The 26,657-nt window shown below is 44.6% G+C and overlaps 1 protein-coding gene across 1 annotated transcript in view; it reads left to right on the forward strand.

Annotated features, from left to right (window-relative positions):
- KANK1 (KN motif and ankyrin repeat domains 1) overlaps nucleotides 1-25,222 on the forward strand; it is a 38,453-nt gene extending 13,231 nt beyond the window's left edge. Inside the window, exons 3-11 of the mRNA XM_075527265.1 lie at nucleotides 9,656-9,874; nucleotides 10,710-10,818; nucleotides 12,024-12,233; nucleotides 14,266-14,353; nucleotides 17,157-17,376; nucleotides 20,098-20,240; nucleotides 20,784-20,984; nucleotides 23,503-23,601; nucleotides 24,260-25,222. Of these exons, the coding sequence (XP_075383380.1) occupies nucleotides 9,656-9,874; nucleotides 10,710-10,818; nucleotides 12,024-12,233; nucleotides 14,266-14,353; nucleotides 17,157-17,376; nucleotides 20,098-20,240; nucleotides 20,784-20,984; nucleotides 23,503-23,601; nucleotides 24,260-24,322 (1,352 nt within the window). The 3' untranslated portion in view covers nucleotides 24,323-25,222. The remainder of the gene's footprint in view (nucleotides 1-9,655; nucleotides 9,875-10,709; nucleotides 10,819-12,023; nucleotides 12,234-14,265; nucleotides 14,354-17,156; nucleotides 17,377-20,097; nucleotides 20,241-20,783; nucleotides 20,985-23,502; nucleotides 23,602-24,259) is intronic.
- Nucleotides 25,223-26,657: the final 1,435 nt, after the last annotated feature.

Here is a 26,657-nt window from a genome sequence, read left to right on the forward strand (position 1 = left end):
ACTTCAAGAGTATTTGAGGTTAATGCCTGGGGATTTGGAATTTTGTCCTTCCTTCACACTTGGCATGCAGTTTTTAAAAACTGCGGTGTCAGATTTGACAGAGTTGAAAGTCACGTTCAAGGTCTGTATCCGCCTGACTCCTTTCCACAGGTGTTCCCCTGGATTTTGCAGTGTTTCTGCCATTGCCTTCGTTCCTTGTGTGTCTCAGCCAGAGAGCTGTGGGGTGCTTTCCCCATTGCAGCAGGGCTGATTGCTTTAGAATAGGCAACTCCAGAGTGCTTCACAGAAACCACATCTTGCATCTTTTCTGTTCCAATAACTGTTTGTCCTAATCCCTAATTACAGCCTCATGTTTGAAAGGCATAAGCTGTAATTACTGCTGGAGGTTTTGGTGACACTCAGGAAAGGCAAGAATTGAGATTTAAATACTCCTTGCATTTTATTTATTAACTTTAAGATCTATACAATTAATTTGAGGGATTTCTTTATTCTCTGGGGTAAAGTTGCTTACTTTTATTATTACTTTTATTTTATTATTACTTTTATTAAAGTTGCTACTTATTATTATTTTGGGGTGTCTGATAGTCTAGTTTAAAACTTAGCCATTTTTTCTAATACCTTATTGGTGATACCACAACCACATTACTATTAAATTTATAAATCTTGGCTTACTGGAAACCAATATGGAATGCCTAGCAGTGACTGTTAGATACCGTCTTCTTGGTGCCAAACAGTGACTGAAACAAGAGGTTAAGGAAACAGGAAAAACTTGTGCAAATTCATCTGTATCATGGGTGCTGAATTGGAAAAAAATCCTGAGTAAATACCACTTAATGCCAGCATAATATTATTGGCTAATGCACTGCTGTATAAAGCTCTTGCAGCTTATTTACTGTCTTAAGATTTACCTATTTTTCTTAAAAAGGCAGCTTGGTAAATCTGATTCTTTTCAACATTCGTGCACTAAATGGAACCATCCATTAAATGAGCTGAAGTAAAAATTTTAGCTTCCTGTAGTAAAGCAATAAGCAACTTCTATGTAGCAGTAAAGAAAATGTATGATACCGTGTCTGCATACATGCAATATGATACTATATATGCAATATTATTATCTTTGTGGTATGCACTTTATATTTTGGGCTTCTTATAAGTAATGATACTATAATAGTAACAGTATCTAGCAGACACCAGAAGTGTCCTTAAAAACAGTGAACCAGAATTTTTACTAGCTGTCAATCGTCAATTCCTTTCCCTGCTTTTACTGCACAGTATCAAATGTGTGGTCTAGAGACTTGAAAGTATTTAGACACAGGTGGAGCAATGGATCCTATTTTACTAAAGATGTTGTTACTTGGATTCAGATTTCGCATTCTTGATAAAATTATTTTGGAATAATTTTATTTTAACTTGTGATGCCATTAGCTTTAGCTGTGGATGCTGAGTGTAAAATCTCTTTATTTTTAGTCCCTGGTGAGAGCTACGTGCCAGAACCGCGTGCATAAATCAAGCTCTGGGCTATAACAGTTTAGACCCATGGAGAATTGGAGTGGGAAGGAGGTCATAAGCCTGAAATGTTTCCCCTTGTCTTTCTATTAATTTTGAAAATACTGTCTTTACTACATTTATCTGCTGGTCCTGCTTGCCTGTTCCTGTGGTTTTACAGATCATGTGTTACTTTTTTCTGTAAAAGGATTTTTGCTGAATGAAGCACTAACTTAAATAATTCTATAAGCACTGGAACTAATAAAGCCTCTTTTTTTCCATGCATCAGTATCTCATGATAGCTTGTGAGCTTTTCTCACATGGTCTCTTGGATGTAGCTTTTTGAGTGTCTTGTGTGTGAACTCAGCCAGCACCCCTTTCTCCAGGCCTGGCATCTCAGCCTGATTTCTATAAAGCTTGGATGAATATAAAAATTCTTCAGACCACTGAGTCTCTAGTTTGGTTTGGTTAAAATGAGCAGTGGGGTTTAAGTTACTGAAAGAAGCATGACCTCCCAAGCCTTGGTTTCTTAGAAGAACAGGCTGAGAATAGAGGCAGAAGTGTCTGGTTTCAGATTAGCAGCAGTAGTGTAGTCTTTAATGTTTTATTCAAAGAGCATCCTTAGGAAGCGCCTCTTAGAGCCAGGTCCTTTTGGGGGCAAAAATACTTGAGCTGGCTTTGAGGCGTGTGATTTGGGTACCAGTCTGCCATGGTAAAGGGTTAGCAGTCCATACTGCTTCTGATACCTGAGGTAGCACATCAGTCAAATTCTCAGCTTTACAGATTTTTCTCTCTGCTAGTGCTGGGGAGATGGGGCTGTGCTGCAGGGACGTCCGCCATCTCACAGCCCGTGACAGAGCTTGTGGCAGGCGATGGGGACGCAGGCATGAGAGCTGGAGTCTGCTGAGTGGGACGCGGGCTGGCTCTGCAGCTGGCATCCTTAGACGCAAGCCAAGCGGACATCTGAGATGGTCTCTGAACCGGGTCTATTAGCAATTAGTATATTGCTTGTAGCAAAATAAACATCTTCACTTCCGTAACTAAGCAACTCCTATTTACATATGCACTGTCTTTCTGAAGCCCTAGTGGTGTCAGGGAAATCAAACCCGCTGGCCAGATAAGCTGATTTCCACTCCGCAAAGTCATGTTAGCCAGCATTGGCACCCTGTCTGTGTCCAGCTGGATCACGTGGACGTGGACGACAAACCTAGGTGCTAACTGATCCTCATTCTTAGACTAGACAGCATATAGGAGGACTAAGAGAGGCAAGTATGTTCAGGTTCTCCATTTATTGTCACAGAATTTTTGAGAACTTTCAGAAAGTTACATTTGAGTGTGTGTGTGTGTGATGCCTTTTGCAAAATATCAGCCAGAGGCCTAATGTCACTTGCAGGGGTTTTAATTACGTGGACTTTTCACAAGTCTTATAGGTGGATGTCTTTCACAGGCAAGGAGTTTGCAAGGATGGTATTTAAAAACAACTGCTCTACCGTTGCCCTGGAAAATTACTGGAGCATATTTGACCTGAAAATGCATGGTATTTTTGCCTTAGTGATCTTTGGACTATCAGTTTTACGGTCAAATTTTGGAGCAATCCTGACTGAGCACCCCAGTGAAAGCATTACATTAATCATCATGAGGAAGGAGGCAGCTTCTTGAATTAAGAAGTCTTGAATTAAGACTTGAGGGAGTGAAAGGAGGTAGGAAGCAGGTGGTGTCGGAAAGTCACGGAGGTTAGGAAAACATGATGTGCCATCTGGTGGAAAGATCCTTCAAGGTTTTCAACTTTGACTTTCACCCAGAGCTGGGGAGGCAGGCTGAGGGACGATGGAAGGACCGAAGGAATGATAGTGGTGCGAGAAGCCTCTGGTTGTCCAAAGCTGGTATGTAGGACTAATGAGGTATTGTGGTCATGGTTGTCTCTCTCTGTGTCATCATTCGTAATGCAAAACCAGCAGAGAATTGGAGAAAGCTGTTTTCTCTTTACAGCTCTTCTGTTTGACAAAGTTTGTAGCCATTTCTCTCGAAGACGGTAGTTTGATGGGTTGGTAGCCCCCCTCCTGGCAGCACGGGCCACGCTAGCGCAGTGGAAGACTTGAGGCTTGCCTGAGGCTCAGGAGCCGGTGCGGTTCAAGGCACAGGCATGTCAGTGGACCTTGCAGAGATGTGGGCTGCTACAAATGGCACTGGTTGTCTGTGTCTAGGCAAGTGAATGAAGCCCTCAGCTTCATCTCTGCCACAGATGCATGCCTTAATCACCAGGTTAAGTTTCTGTATAGATGTGCTTGCTTGAGTAACAAACACGATCAATCCGTCTCTCTGCCGGGGAGAGGGTGACAAACATACGTGAAGCAGTTTTAATATTCCCTGGAAGGTAGTGCATGATGCAGAACGGTCATGCAGATGGTCCCATCTGTGTGCCAGATGAGTACTGTTTATTCACATGTGTCTGGCTGGCATCTCAAAGAATACACTGCCTCCTCTGCGTTTTTCGTATGGCAGGTGGTATCTATTGACCTGCTAGCTGTGACAACATATAAAGCTCAAATGCTAATGTGTTTGAAGATGGTAGTGACCTCTATATTAGGAGCTGAGGTGTCTAGATGTTTTTTTTTTTTTTGTTTTAAATATGCACCCAGTTGTATCAGAAGAGAAGCAGAGACTTGGTCAGTAATTGTCCTATAAAGACATTATTCAAGTGGAACTCCATAAATCTCTTTAAAGAGGTTTGACGTACCTCCCCTGGTCATGTGTTAACACAAGCTTATTGCTATTATCATTATTATCATTAGAATATTTGCTGTTTTCGTTCTGTGGCAGCAGCACATGCAGTGTTTGAATCTGAAAGCTGCTCTATCTCCTCATTTCTGCTTCAGTTAATAAAAAGTATAATCTGCCACACTATAAATAATTTTTTCTTTCAGATCTGTTGCTGCTTAGAGAGTGGCAAGCTCCAGCCTGCTAGGCTGTCTGTTAGAGCGACTTTGGTAAAACCCCGGTTCCCTCCCCGCGCGGTGGCACAGGGACACGATGTTCAGGCACTGAGCTTTGTTCAGAGTTCAGCTCCCATGGTAACAGGCACACCTATGAATGTTTAATGGCAGGAGATTTCCGTTTTTCCAAGGAATTGCTATTGTATTTCAGCAACAATAAAGCATCAGCTGAGGAGATCAGCTCCTCATAAATGAGAGAGAAAGAAAAGCTCTGAGATTACCTTCCTTACCATCTCATGATGCTCTGCCCAGCATCATGAGATGCTTTGATCCACTACTCAGCAGGGAAATTAAGGATGGCTTTCACCGAGCTTCACACGCAGTGGTCTTGGAAAAGAGAGCATTTCATAAATAAGATGATTAACAGCTTCACAGACGTGTAATTTTTTTATGTTCAATCTTACTCAATTAAAGGAATTGGGTTTGACTGCCACTTTCAACAAACTGGCTTCACAAGCTAGTTTGGGGATGGAAAGCAGCTTCTCAACACAAAGAAAATGGTTAAAGCGAAAATTAAATTGAGATTGTTCTTGCAATCCTGTTAAAGGAGCCATCCTGTTAGAAGGAGCATTTTTCCTGGAGCCAAATGGTAGTTGCAACATTCACCTACACCTGGGCCGCAAGTGAATCTGGGTTCTGTTGGTTTATCATATAAAAAGTCCGTGTGTGGCAATTTTTGTTCTGAAATTTTAAATTCACAGACTTTTAAGCTGGAATGGCTGAAAAGTACCTATTAAATGAAACTGTGCTTAGTTTTCTGAAGGTAACACATTTATCAGGTGGATGGGTTAATATCAATTGTTGTAAATGTTTAAACATAACATGTTTGCTCATCACTGCCTTTTTATTTACCTTAGTAGAATGGGGTTTTTTCTTCAATAGTTCTGATGCATAGACCAAATGGAAAGTGGATTAAAAAATATTTATATGAAAAAATAACTCTTTAAGGATAAAGCAACTTGCTAAGATTTAAGACCACTGGAGAAGACTTTGTGTTCTTCAGTTACAGTAATGTCATAGGGAGCTTATTGCTACCGTGAAGAAATCATGCAGTGTGAAAGATAAGTATTTCCTTGCTGTATATGTTCCAGAGAACATTTATGCACTGTCTTTAATAGGGAGTGTATAAGTTGTATCATTGGCTGTTATAAACATATTGTGCAAATAAATGCTTGCACTGATCAACAGGTTAAAAATAAAATCTCTGTGCAGCTACCACATAGGCAGCAAGCTTGTGCCCTTTTTTTAGCTAGAAGCCTGTGATGTTCCATCCAGAGAGCTAGGTTCTCATCCTGATGGTATTTAATTCCCCTGGGCTTGTTTGCACTTCTCTTGATTTCCAGTGGTATAAAAGGATTGTCAAGCTCAATCATTTTTATAGTAATACTTAGGTTTGCTTCCTTCAGACTAAATGGAATTTTTCAAAAGCGGGTAAAGGCCAGACTTCTGTTACCATCAATTCAGCACAAATTCAGGGGAAAAAATACTGTTTAAAACTCACCCAGTGAGTTCCCTGAACCAGCTTACTACATGACTACTCGTGCTCTCAGAAATGGGAGGGAAGGTCTGCAGTTAGGAAGGGAAATAGCATCTTAGTAACAATAAATGGATTTTATAGGTGCCAGAAGTGGCATGGGTAATCTGCTGCTGACATATGGTAGTTTTTCTGTCACCCTGGTTTAAATTGGTGAGATTTTCAAAAGAAGCACAAGTGATTTAGGAGAGGAGGTTCATTCTAAAAAATTAAAAACAGGTGCTCTCATTCCCTCAAGCCACTGGGGCTAAACCACTGAAGATGCTTCAGTCACTTGTTTCCCTCTGAAATTAATGAGAGTAGCTTTTTCTGCATACGGGTTTACGAACAGTTGAAGTCTGTAAGTTTTTTGTTTTGTCTTAGCATGCTTCTGCTTCTCAATTACTCATGAACTTTTCCAAGATCCCCTACTATATTGCAAAATACATTTAGAAATTCCTGGCAGCTCCATGCTGTGGTTAGCTACGCTATATCAATACTTAGAAACGTATGTCAAGTTTGCATTATTTGCCCGCAACAGTAAACTAAGAAAAATCAGGAGGGTGAATCTACCCGCGTGGCTCGGTCTGGAGGCCGTGGCTGGCTACGCGTTGAACCTGTTGGCTGATTTACTGTCAGTATTGTGCACCGCAGCCCAGTGTCAGTAAGCGCAAGCATACTCGAGGTCTGTGTGAGGTGAGATGCAGAGTCTATTTTAAGGTCTGCCTAGACTGGTGGTGATCTTCAGCCAGGGTTTCACGTCCACACTTGAGAAGCGTGCCCTGCCTCCAGCCCTGACAGCGACCCTGCGGCCTTGTCGGAGGAAGAGGGAGCTCGGCTCATTCAGCTGTTTGGTTTGGGCAGCAGTTGATTAACCTGTTAAATCATTGACCATAGTGCTGGGTAGCACAGCTGCTTCTTCATCCATTTTTCCAAGTGATTTGCACTAGGTTGCTGCTCTCCAAGCATCTTCATGTTGGCTGTCTTGTAAAGGGGAAGGCCTGAGAGCTGATGTTAAATGCTAATTAATGGCTTGCAGCATTAATGCCGTGTTGGGCCCAAAGCTGCCTTTCCTTGAACCTTGAGCACTGTAGATGCAGTAAGTGTTGAACATCTCGCAGCTGTGTTGGGACAGTGAGCGTACTGGCCGGTTTGTCTAATGCACGCTTATTTGCTGTGTGCTTGTCCTCAAGCCTTGATGTCATCCCCTTTCGTCAGGTGCTGGGGGCCGAGCAGGACCTCCTCTTCTTCGTTTGAAGGCATGGACAACGTTCCCCAGATCCTGAACTCCGTGTGGTGCTTCTCAGCCACTGAGGGATGAACCAGAAGAGGGAACCTACAGAGATCTTGTTGCATTGGTGGCAGGTTTAGCTAGGGGAGAGGCTGTGAGGCAGGGGAGAACAGCCTACTGCTGTCCTTCTCCTGTCTGTCTGTCCTACCCTGCAGCTCCCTCCCTGGCTGTGTCCCGGGACAGCAGGGAGACACCTGAGGAAGTTCAGGCTCTGGCTTTGGGAGGCTGAGCAGTGCTGGGGGGGGATGACGGGGCGCACCAAGGTGCCGTCGGTTCACATCAGGCAGGACCCCCCCCTCTGCCCTGCCAGAGCCCTGCCGGCTGCCCTCAGCTCCGGCACACGAAAGCCCACCCGTGTCCCCAGGACACGCTGCTGTTGTAGCTGCCTGCGGAGGAGGACTGCGAAGAGACAGAGAGACTTCAGCTGACAGGAAGCCCGGGCAGCTTCGGAGGCTTCGTGTATCTCCGCTGCCCCAGAGCAGGTCCCCTCCGCTCCCTGCCCGTGCCCTCGGTGGCGAGGCTGGCGCAGAAGGGGTGACCTGGTAAAAGCAGCCGAGGCAGCCACCACCAGCTGCAGCTGGCAGCGGTTACTCCGTTCGGCACTCTAATTGTAGCTGTCACCGCTCCAAGCAAGCAGAGGGAGAGGCGGTTTCCTTGTTTTTCAGCTAAGGGAGTTTAAAAATCATTGGTTTTGGCTCGGCACGCCATCGCCTTGGCAGCCCTCCTCTCCTCGGCTGGCGGATGAGGGATGGTGCTCGCTGTCGGGAAGAGACCTGACCGAAGTCGGTCACCGCTGCAAGGCGAGGAGAGGTGGGGGAGCGAGGGCAGGACTTCTCTGTTGATTTCCACAGGTGCCCATTTTGTCCCAGGCACTCGGGTGCGTCTCCAGAGGGGCTGCTCCTGCACAGGGGGCACTGGGGTGGCTGCCGCCCCCGCCCTGCGCTTCCCTGAGAGGGAAAGCTTCTTGGCTGTACCCGTAGTGACATGTCTGTCGATACGCTGCTGTGCGCCTTTCCCAGCAAGCGGTTCCCCCTGTAGCTTGTAGAAACTGTAAGCGATGGTGGAAGCGGGCAACAGGTCTCGTTGCTGGAGAAGGCGCCTTGGAAATGCATGTGGGGTGAGACTCGGTTGGGAACTCGGAGGCTGGGGTGGGAGCAAAGAGGAGGAAGCTGCTGGGAAGTGACAACGTTTGGAAAAATCAGCTTCACTATGTCCTGTTATAGGGAAAAAAAAAACCCTGAGGTGAAGCAAGAAGGGGGAAAGGCAGTCTAGCGAGAGCAATAAAGATGTCAGCTGTATTTTTAGAAGTGAATATTTGGAATTTACGTTACTGCAATATGTTAGCATTCCGTGCAGTGGCACTCGTCTATTTGAATGAGGAGGCTGTGGCTTAATTCTTGATAAATACAAAGGAAAAAAACTGTGGAGGCAGAAGTGATTGAACCAAGCTTTGAAAGAAAGAAGTGATAGTGTTTAAAGTAAATTAAACACTATCTTTTTTTTTCCTTGAAATGCTAGCAAGATTACTTAAGGAAGAATGTGTGTTTAAAAAAACCAGTGTGTTCCACAAACAAAAGCATTTGTGTAGCTTTGTAATAGCACAGCTGGAGGAACTCCAGGGGAATCTGTAAAAGTCTGTGCATAATTAGCGCTGCCTTTTAAACACACAAAGGGAAAAAATGAGTGGATGCCAGCAAATCAGGAAAAAAAATGTATTACCCAAACATTGGGAATTTGATTTGAATACAACTACTAGCTCAGTACAATCCTGAAAAGGAAAAAAATTAGACAGAAATGCGGTGGGTGGAAGTTTATTGCAGTTGTTTCAGTAACTGGATAAAGTATATAACTTTCAGAATTAGTGGAATGCTGGCAAAAAGGAAGGTTTCCTGAAAAGTTTCTGCTTTCATGGAAAGTGCTATTTCTTAAAAAAAAAAAAAGTAAGATAAAAAGGGCACTGCTCTTGCAGAAGGAATCTGCAGAGTCCGTGAACGTGGTCTTCAGGCATGCCAGCGAGGAGCCGCTCAGCGAGTCCGCCCGGAGCCAGGGGGGCAGGAGCTGGGTCACTGCATGTACCGAAAGAGAAGGAAAAGGAAGGAGCACTCCTTTCGTCTGTTTTAAAGCCAATATCTTTATAGTTTTTCTTTGTATTGTACGTTTTCATGGAAAGAAAAACTCACAGCTATTTCTTTTTGTATTTTCTGAAAGCGATCACACCCTTTTCCTATTGGATCCTCAGAAAAGGGTATCGTAGAGCACAAGCGTTGCCCTTTTTTTTTTTTTTCCAGTTTGTTCTTTTTCGCCGCTGTTGATCACAGTGTTGACGGAAAGGTTTTGGTCTGACTCCTCGGTGATGCCTACTGTCTTCTCTGGCAGGTACTACTTTGGAGTACATCCCTCACAGTCAACTTGCAAACACTCACTTAACTTCAAATTTGCGAACGCTGAAATTGGAGCAGGACGTTGTGCCTGCTCAGGAGGAGAGGAAGACTCCCCTGGTGGAAGCTGTTCGGGGCAGGAAGCCCTTTTCTTCTCAGGACAAAACTCTCGCTCCAATTAACCTGACGGATGACCAGCTTGCCTCTGGCCTCTATGGTAATCACTGGCTCACATCCACCCTTCATCGTGCTGATGGAGTTTGAATATGAAACACAGTTAAAGGAGGTTTTCAGGGTTCTCAAAATTGCGAAAGCAGGGAAAGATGCAGCAATGGGGCAAGTCACAGTGTGAGACCCTGTGTCTGCAGATAGCGGTTAGTTTTTGAATGGCAGATTGTAGCGCATTAGTGAAATGCCATTTAGTGTCTTCATAAGAAAAATGTACTGAGAGAGAAAGGGTTAATAAAATATATTTTTTTAAACTTAATTTTGTATGAATGTTTTACCTGTCTTATGCTTAGAGATGGGTTTAAAAGTCGTTTCAGTGAATACTAAAATCTAAAGAAACAGCCCTGATTGAACTTCCCTACCCTGTTGAATAGGTTATTGTTAAATGTGCAGTCTGTACTAACGCATTAGTTCTGGCAACGAGCTGCTGTCATCTGACACCAGGAATTAAGATTTTCTTAACAGAGCAGAGCAACCTATTTCCATGATAGAAGTCTTGCACAAATAGCAAAGAAAAAAAAAAGTGTCTTTTCTTAAAGTTTTCTAAAGCATCACAAAGATTAGCAGCATGTTGGAAGATGGGAAAGTTAGGCTAAACTAGTTTTCTGTTTCCAGAGTTGTTTTCGGAAGTGTTCTTCTCTATTTCCAATGTGCATCTCGCACCGTGACTGTATGTATAAAAAGATTACAAAGCCCAGCTTCAGTTGGTAAATTAAACAGAAAGCTGTTTATTTGTTTGTTTTGAAAAATTGTCTAAAGCTGCTGCAGTCAAAGCCGGCTGCAGATTTGTACTGAGATGTGTGCTTTGTCTCCCTTTTCAACAGTATGTACTAGTAATGAAAACACACTCAAATCTATCATGAAGAAAAGGGACGGCAAAAAGGATTTGAGCAACACCAAGAAGAACCTGCAGTTTGTCGGCATTAATGGCGGGTAAGAGGCCTGTCTCCCAAAAATCTGTCATTGTAGCACTTTCACAGGGGGCAGGAGAGGAGGAACCCAGGAGCTTATGCATAGCTTTGGCCTGTCCTTCAGGCTGAGGTGCATCTGCTGAGTTTAAGGGTCGGAGGGAGGAATGGAACAGCTGAGCTCATCTTAATTCTCTGTGAACCTTTTGTGCTTGCAAGTCATACACGGCATCGGTCTCAAGTACCTGTAGATTAGATTGCTGCCAAATTTAACACAGGAAAATGAAACAAATTCACAGAGCCATGGGAATGTTTCTCAGGCAGTATTTTAGTAAGAAAAACTTTAATATGTATTTGGCAGCTGACAAGCGCAGCATTGTGCTGTTGAACAATACAGCAAGAGATGGCATTGCCTAAGAGTTAACTTTTCCGGCTTTGCGCTAGGTAAATACCGAAACTTTGCTACACAAATACAGAAAATAGTATGGAAAACTGTCGTCTTTTAAAATATTGCCCTTGCATGATGTTGCAAAGAACTTTAAAATGGTTTCACCAAATTGTTTTTCTACAGCTTTTCTAGCCCTTTCCTCAGATTAGTTTTTCTTCAGTGCAAATGCCTCGTGCAGTATATAGCCTAAATATCGCAATTACTTCATTTCATACATATTGGCTAAAAGTATTATTACTTATAGTGGGGCAGTGTTGTCACTCGTAAATCACTGTTGTACGTTAGAAGGAGAGGCTTAGTTGTTGAGCTGTTGAGGTTGGTGACATAAGACAGTTCATTAGAATCAGCATTATAATTGTCCAAATCACTTATGTTTCAGCTACAATATTAAAACGATTTGGATTGTCACAGGAAAAAATGTTAAAATTGTGGCTGTTGTCTTTAGATAGCTTTGTTAGCTACTCTGCTTATGTCTGCCTAGTAAGGCAACACCACAATTTACTCTGAAAAAAGTAATTTCATTTTGGGGCTAAGGCAAGGTCTGACAGAGTGTTAACACTTCTGTTTAAAAAAGGTTGTTCTTCTGTCGTTACACACTCTACACATAATAATCACAGCGTCAGTTGGCAGTGACACTCTGTTCAGTGAGTAGAAAAGGTTTCTGAGTAGAAAAGAGGAAGACTAAGCCTTTGCAAGACATTTTGCAACTTGCACCAGCGCAGGCGGGTACTGACCACTGCTGAATGGCGCCGAGCAAGCACCCCTGCTCCTTCTCCCCCCAGGTACGAGACGACGTCCAGCGACGACTCCAGCTCCGAGGAGAGCTCCTCCTCGGATTCGGAGGAGGAGTGCGAGGGCCACGAGTACCCCTGCAGCCGGCACACAGAGGAGGGGCAGCCCGTGCCCCACACCCCGGAGGTCTGTGCCGTGGGGGCAGAGAAGGACAGCTTGCCCCCGGAGTGCGAGGCTGAGGAGGTGGAAATCAGAGAGAGGTAGGCTGCTCGCCCTCTCCCGAGCACCTCGAGGGGGTTACCGCCGCCTCGTTGCGTGCTGCGAGCCGCAGGCTGTGCCTGTGCTGGCGGAGAACGCGCCAGCCCCCATTGCTGCTCGACTGCTGCCCGCTTCCCTCCTCCGCAAGCGGGTAACCAGAGGCGGTTTCATGGCAGAACAACCGTGTGTGAGTGGGGAGGAGGTCTTGGAGGGTGTCCTTTGCAGCGGCTGACCCCAGCAGCTTTAAATGGTCCATTTATAGTGAGACCCAGGCGGCTCCCGCCCCGCAGAGGCTCTGCCAGGTCACAGACAGTTTGGGAGCAGGCAATGCCTGGTCTGTAAACAGTAAGTAAGCAAGCAAATGAGTCTTGAACCATGCGCACCCAGTCAGCAGCCTGCTGGGAGTGCATCTTCCTTTTGCACCTTCCACAGCATCTCAGCCGTGGCTGGTAAGCCGTGCTCAGTAAGACGATGGAGTACAGCAGCAAGGAGGTCGTCCAACCCTGAGATCATATACTTCATAAGGATCATATACTATCGTATGCTTTAAGGCCGTTGTCATGCACTCATTCAGCATTTTATGTCTAAGTTACTTTTCAAATTGCTGGTAATGAGCTGTGACAGGCAAGGCATTTTTTTTTCTTGGCACATGGAAAGCAGTAGTGTGGTATGTTTTTACTGATTCTTGATTAGTGAATGGGCAAAAGGAAGTATAAGCATAGATAGGGAAGGGATATTTTATAGATACTGGGTTTGGCAGATGTTCACATGCGTGCTAGTTTGGAAAATTATGTAAGTGGAATAATAACAGTAAAAGAGCTGAGACAGAACTACTATGTCATGTTTCACTGGAGTTATAGCTTAGCATCAAACTTACCTGTAATTATCAACTGCTAAATAAAAGAGCTGCAGAAATTCATAATTAAGGGCTATTCGTAGGCCTTGGAGCTGTGAGTTTTAAAGTGCCCTGAGCTTTATTTATACAGTACTGTAGCCTGTTACATTACAGGTCGCACAGAAAGATGGGCAGTTTCTCAAAGGAGGTCTCTAATTTATATTTACCCTAGCAAGGGGTGATGCCGAAAAGGGGCAGCAGGACAGCTTAGAGAGCCACGTGTACTTGAGGAGCATGTTCTTTGCAAGCTGGCTGCCCTGGCAGTGCCCTTCGAGGGGAAGAGGCAGGGCACATGGCCACGTGGGACTGAGCGTGGTCCATGCGATGGTGGAGCATTTCGTTGCTCTGGAAGCACCAGCAGCTGGCTTGTGACCCTGGAGGGCTAAAATGCCTGCCTTACGCACGAGTGTGTTAGCCTCTCTGCTTTTTGGGACAATTTCATGGAAAATTGCCATTATCCTCTGTGGCAGGTTGTAGACAGTGATGGTTGGCCACAGCCTGGCGTGCCATGTGGCACGGGCATGGACCTTCTTATTTTCAGCTGTTCCCTGAGCTTTGAAATTTGTGATGGAAAGGGGGCAGAAGTGAAAACATGAAGGGGGAGAGGAGAAAAAGAGTAAATTTCCAGAGTGGACAGGATGAGAAAGTCTGGTTCTGGTGAGTGGGATAAAATGAGAGCCGGCAGGGAGGCACCGCCTGTGCCCTTTCCCACCGGTTAATTCAGTTTCCGTCACAACTGTCGGCATTTCCTCTTGTTAATCAAGTAATCAAAGCACAGAGTATGTAATACATGCTCTGCAGTCGTACAGCAGTAGGTGAGAATTTCCACTGGAAGGGTTGCCAAGTCTAAAGCACAGAAGTGACACGTCACCTGCTCTCCGTCCCTGCTGCTCCTCCCGCGTACGTCTGGGAAACACATTTTTCCTCCTTGCGAAGGTCGGCAGCCCTGCCAGCGGCTCCGCTCGCAGCGGAGAGAGTCCCCACGGACATGAGCTTCCAGAGCGGCTTCTGCATTGCAGCTGCTGATGTCTTGCCTGGAAACATTCATTCCTGCATCACTTTCAGAAAGTTAAATGTTTGTATGCTGAAACATCGAGAGAAAAATTTAAATGTGCCATGTATTCTGCTGTCTCCCTCAGATACGAACTAAGTGAAAAGATGCTTTCTGCCTGTCATCTCCTGAGAAACAACATTGATGACCCTAAGGCACTGACCAACAAAGATGTGGTAAGCAATGCAGGGCAAAATTCTCTCTTGAGCTGCACAGAAAAACTTTAGGGAGGGATAACTTCTGGTTTTGCAGGACCAGCACCGCAGTGGCTAGGCAGAAGACGATTTCATCTTTCCTGGAAGAGTTACAAACTGCTTTTTCTATCGGGAGACTTTTGTCCAGAGAATGTACTTGTGCTTTGTGTGCTGGGGTGTTGTCGTCCCAAGGCACGCACATAAAAATAGTAACATGAAAGCGCAGTTTCAACATATCCATGCATTCCCATGTTATTTTTGTAAGTGTTGCTTTAGCACTGCTGCGGATGGCTGTCAGGCCTCGCATTAAGAGAGTGCACAGGGTGAGGAGCCTGTTTCTTCCCATGACAAAAGCTCAGAGTTTGTTCTGAAACTGAACGTGCTCTGCCTCCTTCTAAGCATAGGGATACTGTTCCTGTCTCACTTACTGCGCTGGTAGCTTTTGTCAGTGCAGCAGGGAGTAAGGAGGATTCATGGCTAATAGTCTCAAGAAATAAGGTTATATTTGCTTCGTATAGAAATTGCCTATATGCCTCATATAGGAGTTGCCTGTGCTGCTTTGTGAGGTCAATCTGAAAGTAAAGGAACACTCTTAGTGATATGAAATAGAATTTTGCTTTTGTTACAGTTGTGCAGTGATGTAGTAAAAGGCAACAATCCAGTGCCAGTCTGGTCTATCGTAGAGCACCTGCAGCTTCATAAAGACAATAATATTGTCTGTAAGACACAGACACAAATATTGTCTGTGTCCAGTTCTGACAGTTGTGGTCCAGGGTTTTGAAGGGTTGCTTAATACAACTGTGACAGGTAGTTTTTAATCCTGTGTCAGTCCTTCAGAAGTAGTTTATGCATTCAAACAACAAATGCCTCAGGCACAGTTGGAGTTGAAAGTGTCAAAAATGGCATAACCAGGTGATAATCTCTGCCTCGGAAGTGTAATTTGAATTTACATGTTTCTTTCTTGTGCCTAAAGTGTTTGCCAGCACAAGTGGTGCTTTGTATCTGGAAACTGCAGACTAATCAGCTCTTGTTCTCTGTCTGTCTACTGATAAAGGAGTCTTGTCCAAAAAGGGTAAACTTCAGTACAGCTAGGGATGCATACAAATTGTCCCAGCCTCCTCCAACATACTCGGATCTTGTAGCTGCTGTTTATGCCAGAAAGAGCTGCAGACTGCTCCTTTTGGGATGTGATGGATTACTTGAATAAAAAAAGTGCACCATTTACTTAATAGTGCGTGTGATAGTGTGCCTGTAAAAATAATTTCTTAGTGCTATTTTGCACTCAGTAGTGCCTAAAATAAAAAATATTTATCTTGTGTCACTTTATGACCACTTTTGTGTTTCAACTCTGTATGTTCACAATACACGTGGTTGGACCTTGTAAGTTTTTATTATAGTAGTACTGATGTAGATTATTCTGTATATATGTCTATGTAGTACAGATACATATGTAGTACTGACATGTGTAGAACATTCTCCCTTTACCAGACATGGGCCCCCTCTAGAACTACTGGTACAGGTCCTCTGTGTTTTCCCTAGAGGCTAGAGAAGCGTGCCGAGTGTCTTCTCTGCAACATTGTCCTTGAACTTACTGGCCACCTTACAGGTGGGGGTTTATGAGGAGAGACGAGAAGAAGGACGTGGTGGTCCTCCCAGGTTAGAGAAATTGTCTCAGGAAGTCAGAGCTCACGATGACGGCAGGAGCCCCCTTGGCTCACAGCTAGGTCTGCTCTACCTACGTTGTTCCAACAGGCAGCTGGGAACAGGCCTAAAAGGCTCCTACCCCTCCACCCTCAGTCCATACCAATGGGAAAATTTATCCTGAATGTCTAACCTGCATCTTCTCATTGCAGCTGAAATCCCTCACTACTACAGCCATCGATCCTGCAGGTGAAGAACAGGTTGTTTCTTTTTCTCACTGCAGCAGCCTTTTGCATTGTGAACATGTTACGGTGTTCCTTTCCCCAGCCGTTCTTTCGGCAGAGAATCTCTGGTCCTTCCTGTCTGTCCCATAGGTCAGATTTCCTTGACTTCTAATCGTTCTTGCTGCTCACCTTTGAAACCATTTCAACCAAATCTTTCTTGTCATTCAATGATCAGACCAGACAAGGTAGTCCAGCTGTTGCCTTCACAGTGCTAGGCGGAGAGAAGGGACTGCATCACATGCCGTGCAAGCTAGAAATATGTTTATTCACCCCAAAACAGAATTTGCCTTTGTCATTACAGTGTGATGTTGTTGACTTAGGGTCAGCTTGTGATCCTCGGCAATGCCCAGCTCTTCCCCTGCAGAACTGCTGTCCAGCCGGTTCTCCTAGACTTTGTGCATTTGATAATTCATGCCTGGGGATTGGGCCTAATTGACTTAGCATGCTGTTGTTTTAAGTCCCCGAGAAATGTGTGTTCCCACTGCTCATAGTCTTGGGTTCATCAGTGATTTATGAACTTAGTTAAGTATTTCATGGAAATGGTTACTCCAAGTCTTTTCTTCTGTTCACCAGTATTTGATACCCATTAATTCTGGGGGTAATCTCATCCTAAAATTCTCTGCCCTCAGAGGTGAACCATTCCTGAAAATCAGGTGAAATGAGAGGAGGTAAACAACTGTGCTTTAAAGAGGGGTTTAGTCAGAGGGGAAGCTTCAGTCCATACATCTTGTTTGCGAGCTGAATACTTTCTTTCCACATTTGACTAAAAAAGGCTTGACCTCCTGCATCGCTGAGTTGTGGGATGGAAAATCCTTTAAATAGATTCCCATATGTAAATTTTTCTGTCTTGGTTTTGGCAGAGGTTTTGTTTAAATACCATCCAGCACGAGTGGTTTCGTGTCTCAAGTCAGAAGTCGGCTGTCCCTGAAATGGTTGGAGACTACATAACTGCTTTTGAAGAGATTTCTCCTGCTGTCCTCAGGCATATCATCAATATGGCAGATGGAAACGGAAACACGGCTCTGCATTATAGCGTCTCACATTCTAACTTTGAAATTGTAAAGCTTCTTCTGGATGCAAGTAGGTTGACTTGTTTGCATATTTTTTTTAATTATTTTTGGTTTTTGCAGTCTTCACGGGTGGAATTCTTGATGAGCAAGAGATCAAGTTTGGGCTTCCTCCAGCAGCTGTTTTAACTGTTAACAGTTACATGGTGGCTCACTTGGGTAGTCTAGAATCCTTGTTCCTAGTGCTAGCTTTGGAGGTGATGGTGAGGGCTCTTCAAGAAGTTACAAAAACACTCAAGTAAATTATATACAGAGTTGACCAGTGTTTGGGACAGATAGGTGGATCCCTGACTCTTGGACTGTAGTCCAAAGTTCAGCAGCACCAGCCTCCAGCCGTTTTCTCTGGAGGCAGTGCAGCTGCTGCTCAGCCAAAGGTAGGGTGCTGGTGGCAGAAGATGCATTCAGGTATAAACGTCCATGTTAAACACTCAAACTAGTCTAGCTTGATCTTACTAGAGCAGTACAGAAGCTTTTTCTGGCCTCCACCTTGGCATGTCCATACTGCTCTCCTGAGAAACTGGAGCAATATGGCATTCTGCCATGTAGGAGCATTTCCCTGATCCATGAGCAACGTGGTGATGCTTCATTTAGTTGCTTTTGTTGTTGCTTCGTTCTCTCGATCCCCTTGCCACACACATGCAGAGAGAGTAGTGGCAGAGGGGAGACTCCAGAGCATCTGCTCCCTACACGCGCTAAGCCAGAAGGTGTCACAGGTGACACCAGAAGGTGTCACAGGTTGGAGCTGGTCCCAGGCAGGGTGCGACCTGTTTAAGCCTAGTTTTGCTCCCTGACTGACATTTCTTTCTCTAAACTAGTTATAAAACCTGTCACAGTTGGTTGTGAAGCTTAACTAGACCAACAACATGGCTGGAGTGTAAGCCTAGCAATATTCATAAATCCGCATGGGTAACATCAGATAAACAAGGATATTAGTGATACAAATCTCAGCTTTGATAACCCAGCATGTCTGTCGCTGCAAAGACTTCCTCGGCAGGAAAGTCCTCGGCGCTTTGAAATCTCTGGTCCTGTTTGAAGGCAGCCTGTTGGGAAGAGTGAGTCACGGCAGGGGAATGCGGGGAATGTCAGGAGCACAGTCAAATGCAGCAGGCTGGCTCTGCAGCACCGGGTGGGAGGAAGCTGCCCCTGCGCTTCCCTGGGTATCTCGGGGTAGCATGAGCATGCTCATCTGTTGCTGGAAGTCAGGACTGCTGTGGTTAACAGCAGCTGGTGTATTGCTATGAAGACAGCGGATTTTAACTGTAAAATCCAACAACCATGACTAGTACCAGGTGCACGGGAGCACACTGCACATGCCAGCACTTGGAAGATACTTGCGATCAGGCGAATTCCTTCAGGTTTTGACAGTCTCCCTCTGGACCGTGTCTAAATGGTCGCTACAGTCACCTTTGCAATGTGGTTATATCACAGGCAGATCCTTGGTCCAAGAACTCCGTGTCTGTGTGTTTGGTGGGAAGAGCAGATGAGACAGGAGAGTCCTCTGTATCACCATGCAGTGTAACCAAGAGGACAAATAGGAAAACAGCTCTGCTCATTAGCCGTATAGAAAAGGAGCTGAAATGTGACCTCAGAAAACACACCTCTGCTGAAGTAGTCTAGTCAGGGAAGGAGAGCATCACTTCCAATAATTATTCATTACTCATGAAGTAATGCATGTAGCAGAGTGTCATGTTCTGTGGCTTCAGTGGCTTCCCAGAAGTGGCTTCTGAAAATAAGGTTGGGCTACTTCTTCTCAGGTAGCACAGGTGATGTCTGTGGAACATGGGAAAAAGTGCATTTTCTTACATCTGCACTTGTATTGCTTCTGCAGTGTTCTTTTCACTTAAAGGAAAAAAAGCCTTTGGCAATAAATCTAAAGAATCTCCTGAAACATTTTTGCTTGTTAAGGTATCTGTGGTGCAATTTAACCCCAAATCTAGAGGTACTGTTTATGTAAGTCTGAGTCCTTGCTTTCCAGTACGATAAGCACACTGAAAGCCCTGCTGCCTGGTAAACTAATAAGCCCTGCTGGATTTCTGCAGAATTTTAGGAGCAGAGGCAGACTGGAGGTTAGACTTGAATGAAAAGGAGAACTCTTGTCAGCTGCTGGCACTAGTCAGAGGACTTGACTATATGTGTTCCCAGGGTACTTTTGTTCACAGTCAAATACTCCGTAGAGGTGGAAACAGTCTTTAATTGAAAGTTTTTTTCTGCAGCTCCAAAACATGTCAAACTGCACTTGCAGATCTTTAAAGTAACACCAATTACAGGAAACTGTTGGTGCTGAGGAGAAACAGCTTTTCCACTGACCGTGTTGCTGGGCTGTTTTGTTTGGCAGTGTGGATCCCCTCAGGAGAGGAGCTTAAAGACTCTCCTGATGGTATTCCTGGGGTTCGGACCCGTGACTCTGACAATCATGTCAAATTTCAGACCACTTGCTTTTACAAAAGAAAAAAAATGCACAAAGAAAGCCCTAAATGATGACATATAAAATGGCTTTGTGGTCTCCCTTGTGTTGCACGCATAGTAGAAGAGAATCCTTTTCTTTCTGAGGCTCAAGAGCACCCCTGTTTATTTTTTTTCTTCTCCACTTTCCCTTGAATTGCTTCCATTATGAGAGCAATTGCTGCCTTTTCTTTTTTATAGGCTGCTCTACTAACAGTTTATTCAGTTCGCTAGTACAATTGCTGCTTTTTGGGTTCCTACTTTCCAGATAAATTATCTCATCCCTCTGCAGATGTCTGTAACGTAAATCATCAGAACAAGGCCGGCTATACCCCCATCATGCTTGCTGCGCTTGCAGCTGTGGAAGCAGAGAAGGACATGAGGATAGTGGAGGAACTGTTCAGCTGTGGGGATGTGAATGCTAAAGCCAGCCAGGTCAGTCGAATGGTTCATGAGACACTGTTCCTACTCCTGTGGCTTTTTGTCTTTCCTTCCACGCTCCCATCCCTGCTCCATTGGTTCAGCTTTTGCACTCGTTCACTCTCACCCTTTGCAGTCTTTGATGTTTGTGTATATGTTTTTGATTGCTGTATACAAAATGGAGCCATGGAAGAATGGTTGAGCCTCAGGTCTGGATCTCTTCTAAAAATGAAGAGTGAATATTATATGAGAGAACCATTACTGAATTTTAGAAGGCATTTCCAAATTTTGCACCATTTCGTTGCTTCCGAGGAACTCTAGATGTCTGGAAATAGATCCGATACCTTCCTTTAATTTAATAAACAGCCATGTGATATGTGTGGGGGATATATTACGCATAAAAGGTATTTAAATAATGGCAAGCAGAGCCTTGAGAGTGCTGTATAAAATAACCTTTTTTTCCCCTCAGAAGAAGCACAGTGCCAAACAAATAAGTGTGCATGCTTTGTCACTGCTGGTCTTTGTGGTGATTTAGGTTTTCCTCTTCTTTCCACGCAGGCTGGTCAGACCGCACTGATGCTAGCTGTGAGTCATGGGCGGATAGACATGGTTAAAGCTTTACTGGCCTGTGGTGCAGACGTCAATATCCAGGACGACGAGGGCTCGACAGCTCTGATGTGTGCTAGTGAACATGGACATGTAGAGATTGTCAAACTTCTGCTGGCTCAGCCTGGGTGTAATGGCACTCTGGAGGACAATGTGAGTTGCCTTTCCAGATAGTGCTTCATCAGATAGCTTCTCCACTCTGGCGTGTTTTTCTAATTCAGTTTTTTTGATGCAGTGGAGAGCTGCTGAAATCTACTTACGTGAATCTCTTACTCACAGCACTGAAGTACCACGTGCATGAATCCCCTGCTTAGTGGTAGCAAGTGCTGTGATTATTTGGCTAGTATCTCTGCTTTGCTAACAGACCTACGCAGCAGCTATTTTTGTGGTTAGCTGTACGTGTGCAGTGGCCAGAAGAGATAAACCATTTGCTAGCTTATGGTAAAAGATCTTCCCTTCTCACATTCCTTCCCCCTTTTCCAGGAGTTTTCCAGTTTTCAGTTAGGACCTTATCCGGTGACTTAACAGCCTTGCTGTGTTGATCTCTGTGTCTGTGGCAAACATCAGCCCTGCAGTTCTCTTCACACGATGTTCATGCAGTATCTACGCCATGACTTTTGAGAATACAGGTTTGGTCTCAGTCATGAAGCTACATTGTCCTGACAATAAACACATGCAGGCTGTGACTTCAATGAGACACTTGCCTATTTCTTGTTTGCAAGGATCATTGCAGCCTACACTGTCAGCAGGCAATTTGATCTGTAGACTTCTCAAGCTTGCAAATACTGACTTAGCTGGTTTCTTGACAGTAGTGTGTTCTCGTTAACAACATGACTTCTTGGGTACATTTCCATTCTTCCTATTGCTTTCACCCACAGAGCACTGAAATGGAGCCTGGGCTTGGGATCTGGGAGGGCAGTGGGTGGTTATTTGTCGAAGCTGTTGCAGAAAGGCAGAGACATCATTTCTGTTCGTTCACTCACCTGCTGCAGGAGCCAGCTCAGTTGCCCCGTGGTGCCAGCAGTGTGTAACAGCTGGCCTGAGGGGAAAATGTAAGAAGGCCTCAGTGTAACAAACCCTTTTGGGGGCAATCTAGGTTACTGCAGCCTAGATGCTGTTAGGACCATTAATCACCAAGTCAATAATTGAAGTCTTTATGGGGACATGACACTTAACTATTCCTGTAGGCAGTTTGATACTGTTTCCCAAGCACAGCTTGTCTGCTGCTTTTCCATTTTATAACGGGTTTGTCTGTGCTGAGAGATTCTGAGATTTTTAGTGTTCCCCTAGCTGTTTTGAATGTGACAGTGACGCTTTTCCAGTCAGCATGATCAGTAGTGAGCTGACCTTCATCCTACTGATGTGTGCTACTCTGACAGTGATACAGCATCTCTCTTTAAGAACTTGGCTTTTCCTGGTGTTGACTGTGGAGTATTTGTTTTGCATTTGTAGTGCCTTATATTGCACTGTCGTGGATAGCTCTTCTAGCTCCCTGTCTGCTCAGGACAATTAGATTTATGTATAATTGCTCCCTGTAGTCTCGTAAGAAGACTTACCCACTTGGATGCTGCCCAGCATGTCCCATGCTGGAAAAAGGGTTTACAGTTTCCTTAAACTGGTGCCGACCTCTCTAACACCAGTGCTACGGCAGTGGCTGGAAGACATGCTCCATTCAGAGAGCCAACGTAAGAGGCGATCCCTATGAGAGGACATATCAAATACTGGCATTATTGTGGAAAATTCTGTGCACAAGAGCCAAAAGCCAGGCAGCGGACCAGCAAGCCACTGAGATTTGTGCCGAGGTTGCAGCTGCCTGCCTTGTAATTTAAACCCCGTTGTAGAGCAGGGGGTTGTAGCCATGTGATGCACCAGTTTCAGGAAGGGACAGAAGCAAGGAAGGGAGAGCTGGGGATGTGGCAGCTTCATACAGCTGTGCCCCTCTGACAGCTCAGAGGTTCACATCGCAGGTTGTCTGACATCTGCTTCTTCCTGGACCAAACATGGTCTAAAGGGAAACCAGCCAGTCAATATATTACCCTTTAGGCAAAAGCAGTCTTTGCTTCTAGCAGCCTCAACAACTATGGTTTATGAAAGCAGTATCTTCTGAGAAACGGAGGTGACAGTATTTGACCAGGAAAGTCCATTTGTTTGTGGTTAGACTTCCGTCAAGGAGCATTTGGAATTACGAATGCAACCGCTCTTAGTGTTAACAGGAGCTATAACACAACAATTATCATTATAGCACAGCAATTATAGTGATATTTGATTAGCATTTATCCCTCCCTTATCTTCTCTTCCACTCCTCACTGACATTGTAGTTTCTCTCGGACAGACCAATCTTCTGAAATCACTGGTCTTACACAGCACTACATGTAACATTATTGTGATAATGGCGTGCTCATTCTTCCTCAGCAATAATCGAGACTCCTCATTGAGAGAAATTATGAGGCCTCTGACAATTGGACTGCCTCATAAAACAGCAGTGCAAGGCTTATTGTCACTTAATTATAATAAAAGAAAATAAACAAGACTCTAAATTAACCCAACTGTGTGTCTGAGCAGTGGGGCCTCCACTTCATAACTTCACTTCTCAGTAGGCTGATGGGGCTTTTAAGAGGTCTGTTAACGCACAGAAGCACTAATTCTCTTATTTCTTCCTTTCTCCTCTCAGGATGGCAGCACGGCACTTTCAATAGCCCTGGAAGCTGGACATAAGGACATAGCGGTTCTCCTTTATGCCCATGTCAACTTTTCCAAAACCCAGTCACCGGTTAGTACACAACCTCCTGCAGTTTACGTTTTAACTTGCTGCTCCTGAACGTAATAGTAAAACATAAACAAAAAATGACACCACCACCACCACACACACCCCCCGCCCCCCCAGCAGCTGTATGGCCGTACAGCACATGAATTTTAAGTTTTATTCACAGGTTAATTTTTATGCTGGTAAGCGAAATTATTTAATATAAGTTGTCTGCAGAAGGCTGAACCCTGGCTGAAGGATACCTCTTCCTCCGTTTATCTGGGGGTGAAGATAGCACACTAGCAAGATTCACTGACTCTGGCTAGCGTGCAGAGGTGCTGTTGCATCATAGTAATGCTAACTGTTGACCTGGTCACCAAAACACAGCTGTTTTCTGGAGTTACAGCTATCCTAGGTGTTCTGGCAAATACTCACCTGCTCTCCAAGCCCTGACTCACCCTCCTGATAAACTGCTGCTAAATGTTTCACTGTCTAAACAACATGCACTCTCAGTTAGTAGGCTGTATGATAGCTGGCACTGTTCTTCCTAAAGTGAAAGAAAAAGGAAAGATTAATCTGTGCAATTAAAGGCAAGGGATTGAACAGAGTGCTTGTGAACGCTGTGTTCTCATTCTGCTGGCTGGAATAATTTTCCTTTGATTAATTGTTCTTTCCTCTTTTCTAGGGCACTCCTAGGCTTGGCAGAAAGACATCTCCTGGTCCCACCCACAGAGCCACATTTGAGTAGTAGTGCATGAATATCTGTAAAAATCTCTATGCCATCTTTAAGCTGCTAAATGTTACTGTTTTACTGAGACAGATACTGAATGTAATTGTCTTGTGCCTGAACTCACCAGCAAAGTGAAAGCAGAGATCTAGTGCTAGAGATAGAAAACTGTACACTTGAAGCAAGCATATAGTTAAGTAGTGCTCAGCTGAGAACCTTAGCCAGAACTGTTCTTTTGCTCACCTGCTCGTCTTTCCGTACACTGGCATACATCCTGTTTTTCTTTGCTATAGATTATCCTTTCCTATGTTATGTGCAGCCTAAGACTTCTAAAGCTATCCATGGAGGGGTGTCCCAGTGGCTTGTTTTTAATCATTGTAAAACATATTTACTGTGCCTAGACTTCATCACAGTAACCTTTTCATAAATTTCATTCCAACATGATTTTGATGTTTTTAATTACTTTGAAATTCAGAAGTTGCAGTTGCTTATATAGTCAGCTCCGTGGATCTTGAGCTGGTGGGTGAGTGGGTAGGTATTGGGGATAGAGCCTCTCGTCAGGTCTGAAGTTCACTAAATAAGTTGTTGCTAATTGGGGATAATGTATAACTTTTTATATGAAAGATACTAGTATCTATAAAATTAACTCGCACAGTATTTTCAACATTTTATATTCCTTAATAATTAAAAACTACATGAAGAATTACATGTCCTGTTACCATATTTTTATTAACTGTGTCAGTCTATAAGCTCCATACATGTTTATTGGAGAGTAAAATTAGAGGTACCAGCTGTATATTCCCCTTGAGTGGAATTGAGCGTAGTTCTCAGTGCATATTTATGGAATGCTATTACCTTGTCACATTCACTTTAGTCATGTGTATTGAAATGTTTGAAGTGCCTTAGACTCTTGCCATATTTTCAGAATAAAATTTCATTATGCTGTTTTACTCCTCTCCTGTTTTACGTGTGATTTGTCATCATCCAGATATGCTGCAAATTACAACTGCAGAGGTAAAGCAGGATAGATTGGTAAGTCAAGGCAGGGAGGACTGGATAGCTCAACCCTTGGGGGTTGCTGATGTGAACAGCATCAGTGCCCGAACTAGCTTTTTCCTGCTGGCTGGCAGAGTAAAAAGCTTTGCCCAAGATGATCTGTCTTTGCTGGTCTTGTGCTTGTTGCGGAGGTTGAAACCTTTGCTGTTTGGGAGAGAAGTGGCCTCTCTCTCGGCCACGTGCAGCATCATGGGGACACGCTGAAGGATGGTGTTCAAGCAGTTTGACCTAGCTCTCTGCAAAGTAGTTACCAACTGAATAAAAGCCTTTGAGCTTTTCTCTTCCAAACAATCCTGGCAGCTTGGTGAAGGGGATGCTTTTTAGATGGCATTGGAGCAACTCCTAAGCTAGTGCCTCTGTATCCTTGTCAGTTCAGACCTACCTGATGAGACAAGAGAAACACTTCAGTGCCTTCCTTCAAGGGACCTATACACTTCTGTTCCTCTGTGTCTTTCCTCCTTCCCTCCCTAAGTCCTTATCAAACAGCTTTTCCTACATAGTCCCTTTGCAATAGGGATCCACTGAAGCCATCTTCATCCCACTTGGCCTACATGGACTTGGTGGCTTGGACTGCATGAAATTTCTGTGAGCTCTGTCAGAGTTGCTTTGGTCCAGCTCTACAGGTACTGTGTGATACCAGTGCCAGGCCGGTACCCCAGTGCGAGGGAGTGTCCCCTGGGCAAAGGGCAGGTGAAGTCTCTCTGCTGGGGGGCACATGTCTTAACAAATGAGCCCCCCCCGCCCCTTGAGGTCGGTCAGTTTTTACTATTGCACACCTCTGGCCAACTTTTCTTCTCCGTCTTCACTTAGCATCTGATTTTGTGTGGATGCTGTCTCACCTGGGTCCTACCTGCTAGTTAAAGAGGTAGGTCACCAACTTGCCAAATCACTGTGGAAATAAGGTTGTCCCTCTGACACCAGACTGGCAGCAAACAGCAGCAGCAGCTGTAAAAAATTAAACAGAAAAAAATGCCCCTCGCTTTGCCAGCTGCGCTCAGAGAGCATGGGTGCAGGCTGTCCTGCGTGGCACGGAGCTGAGCTGTGCCCTACACGTGCGTCCACCCGGTGACCTGAGACTTGGTCACACGCAGTGCATGACACCAGCACAGGCTTCCCAATAAATTCCTGGTTCACTTAGGAGCCAGGTGGGTTTCTCATTCAGCAAAATTAGTGCAAGTTGGATCTCCCCACCTTGGGCATGGCAAGAGTGGCTTTTGTTTCATTTTCAGATCTGTGGATGAGCCACCTCTTGCCACAGTTTGAACAGCTGGAAAGCAAGGTCAGGATAATCTGTTCTTGT

The sequence above is a fragment of the Mycteria americana genome, chromosome Z, assembly GCF_035582795.1.
Source record: "Mycteria americana isolate JAX WOST 10 ecotype Jacksonville Zoo and Gardens chromosome Z, USCA_MyAme_1.0, whole genome shotgun sequence".
In the NCBI taxonomy this organism is placed as follows: domain Eukaryota; kingdom Metazoa; phylum Chordata; class Aves; order Ciconiiformes; family Ciconiidae; genus Mycteria; species Mycteria americana.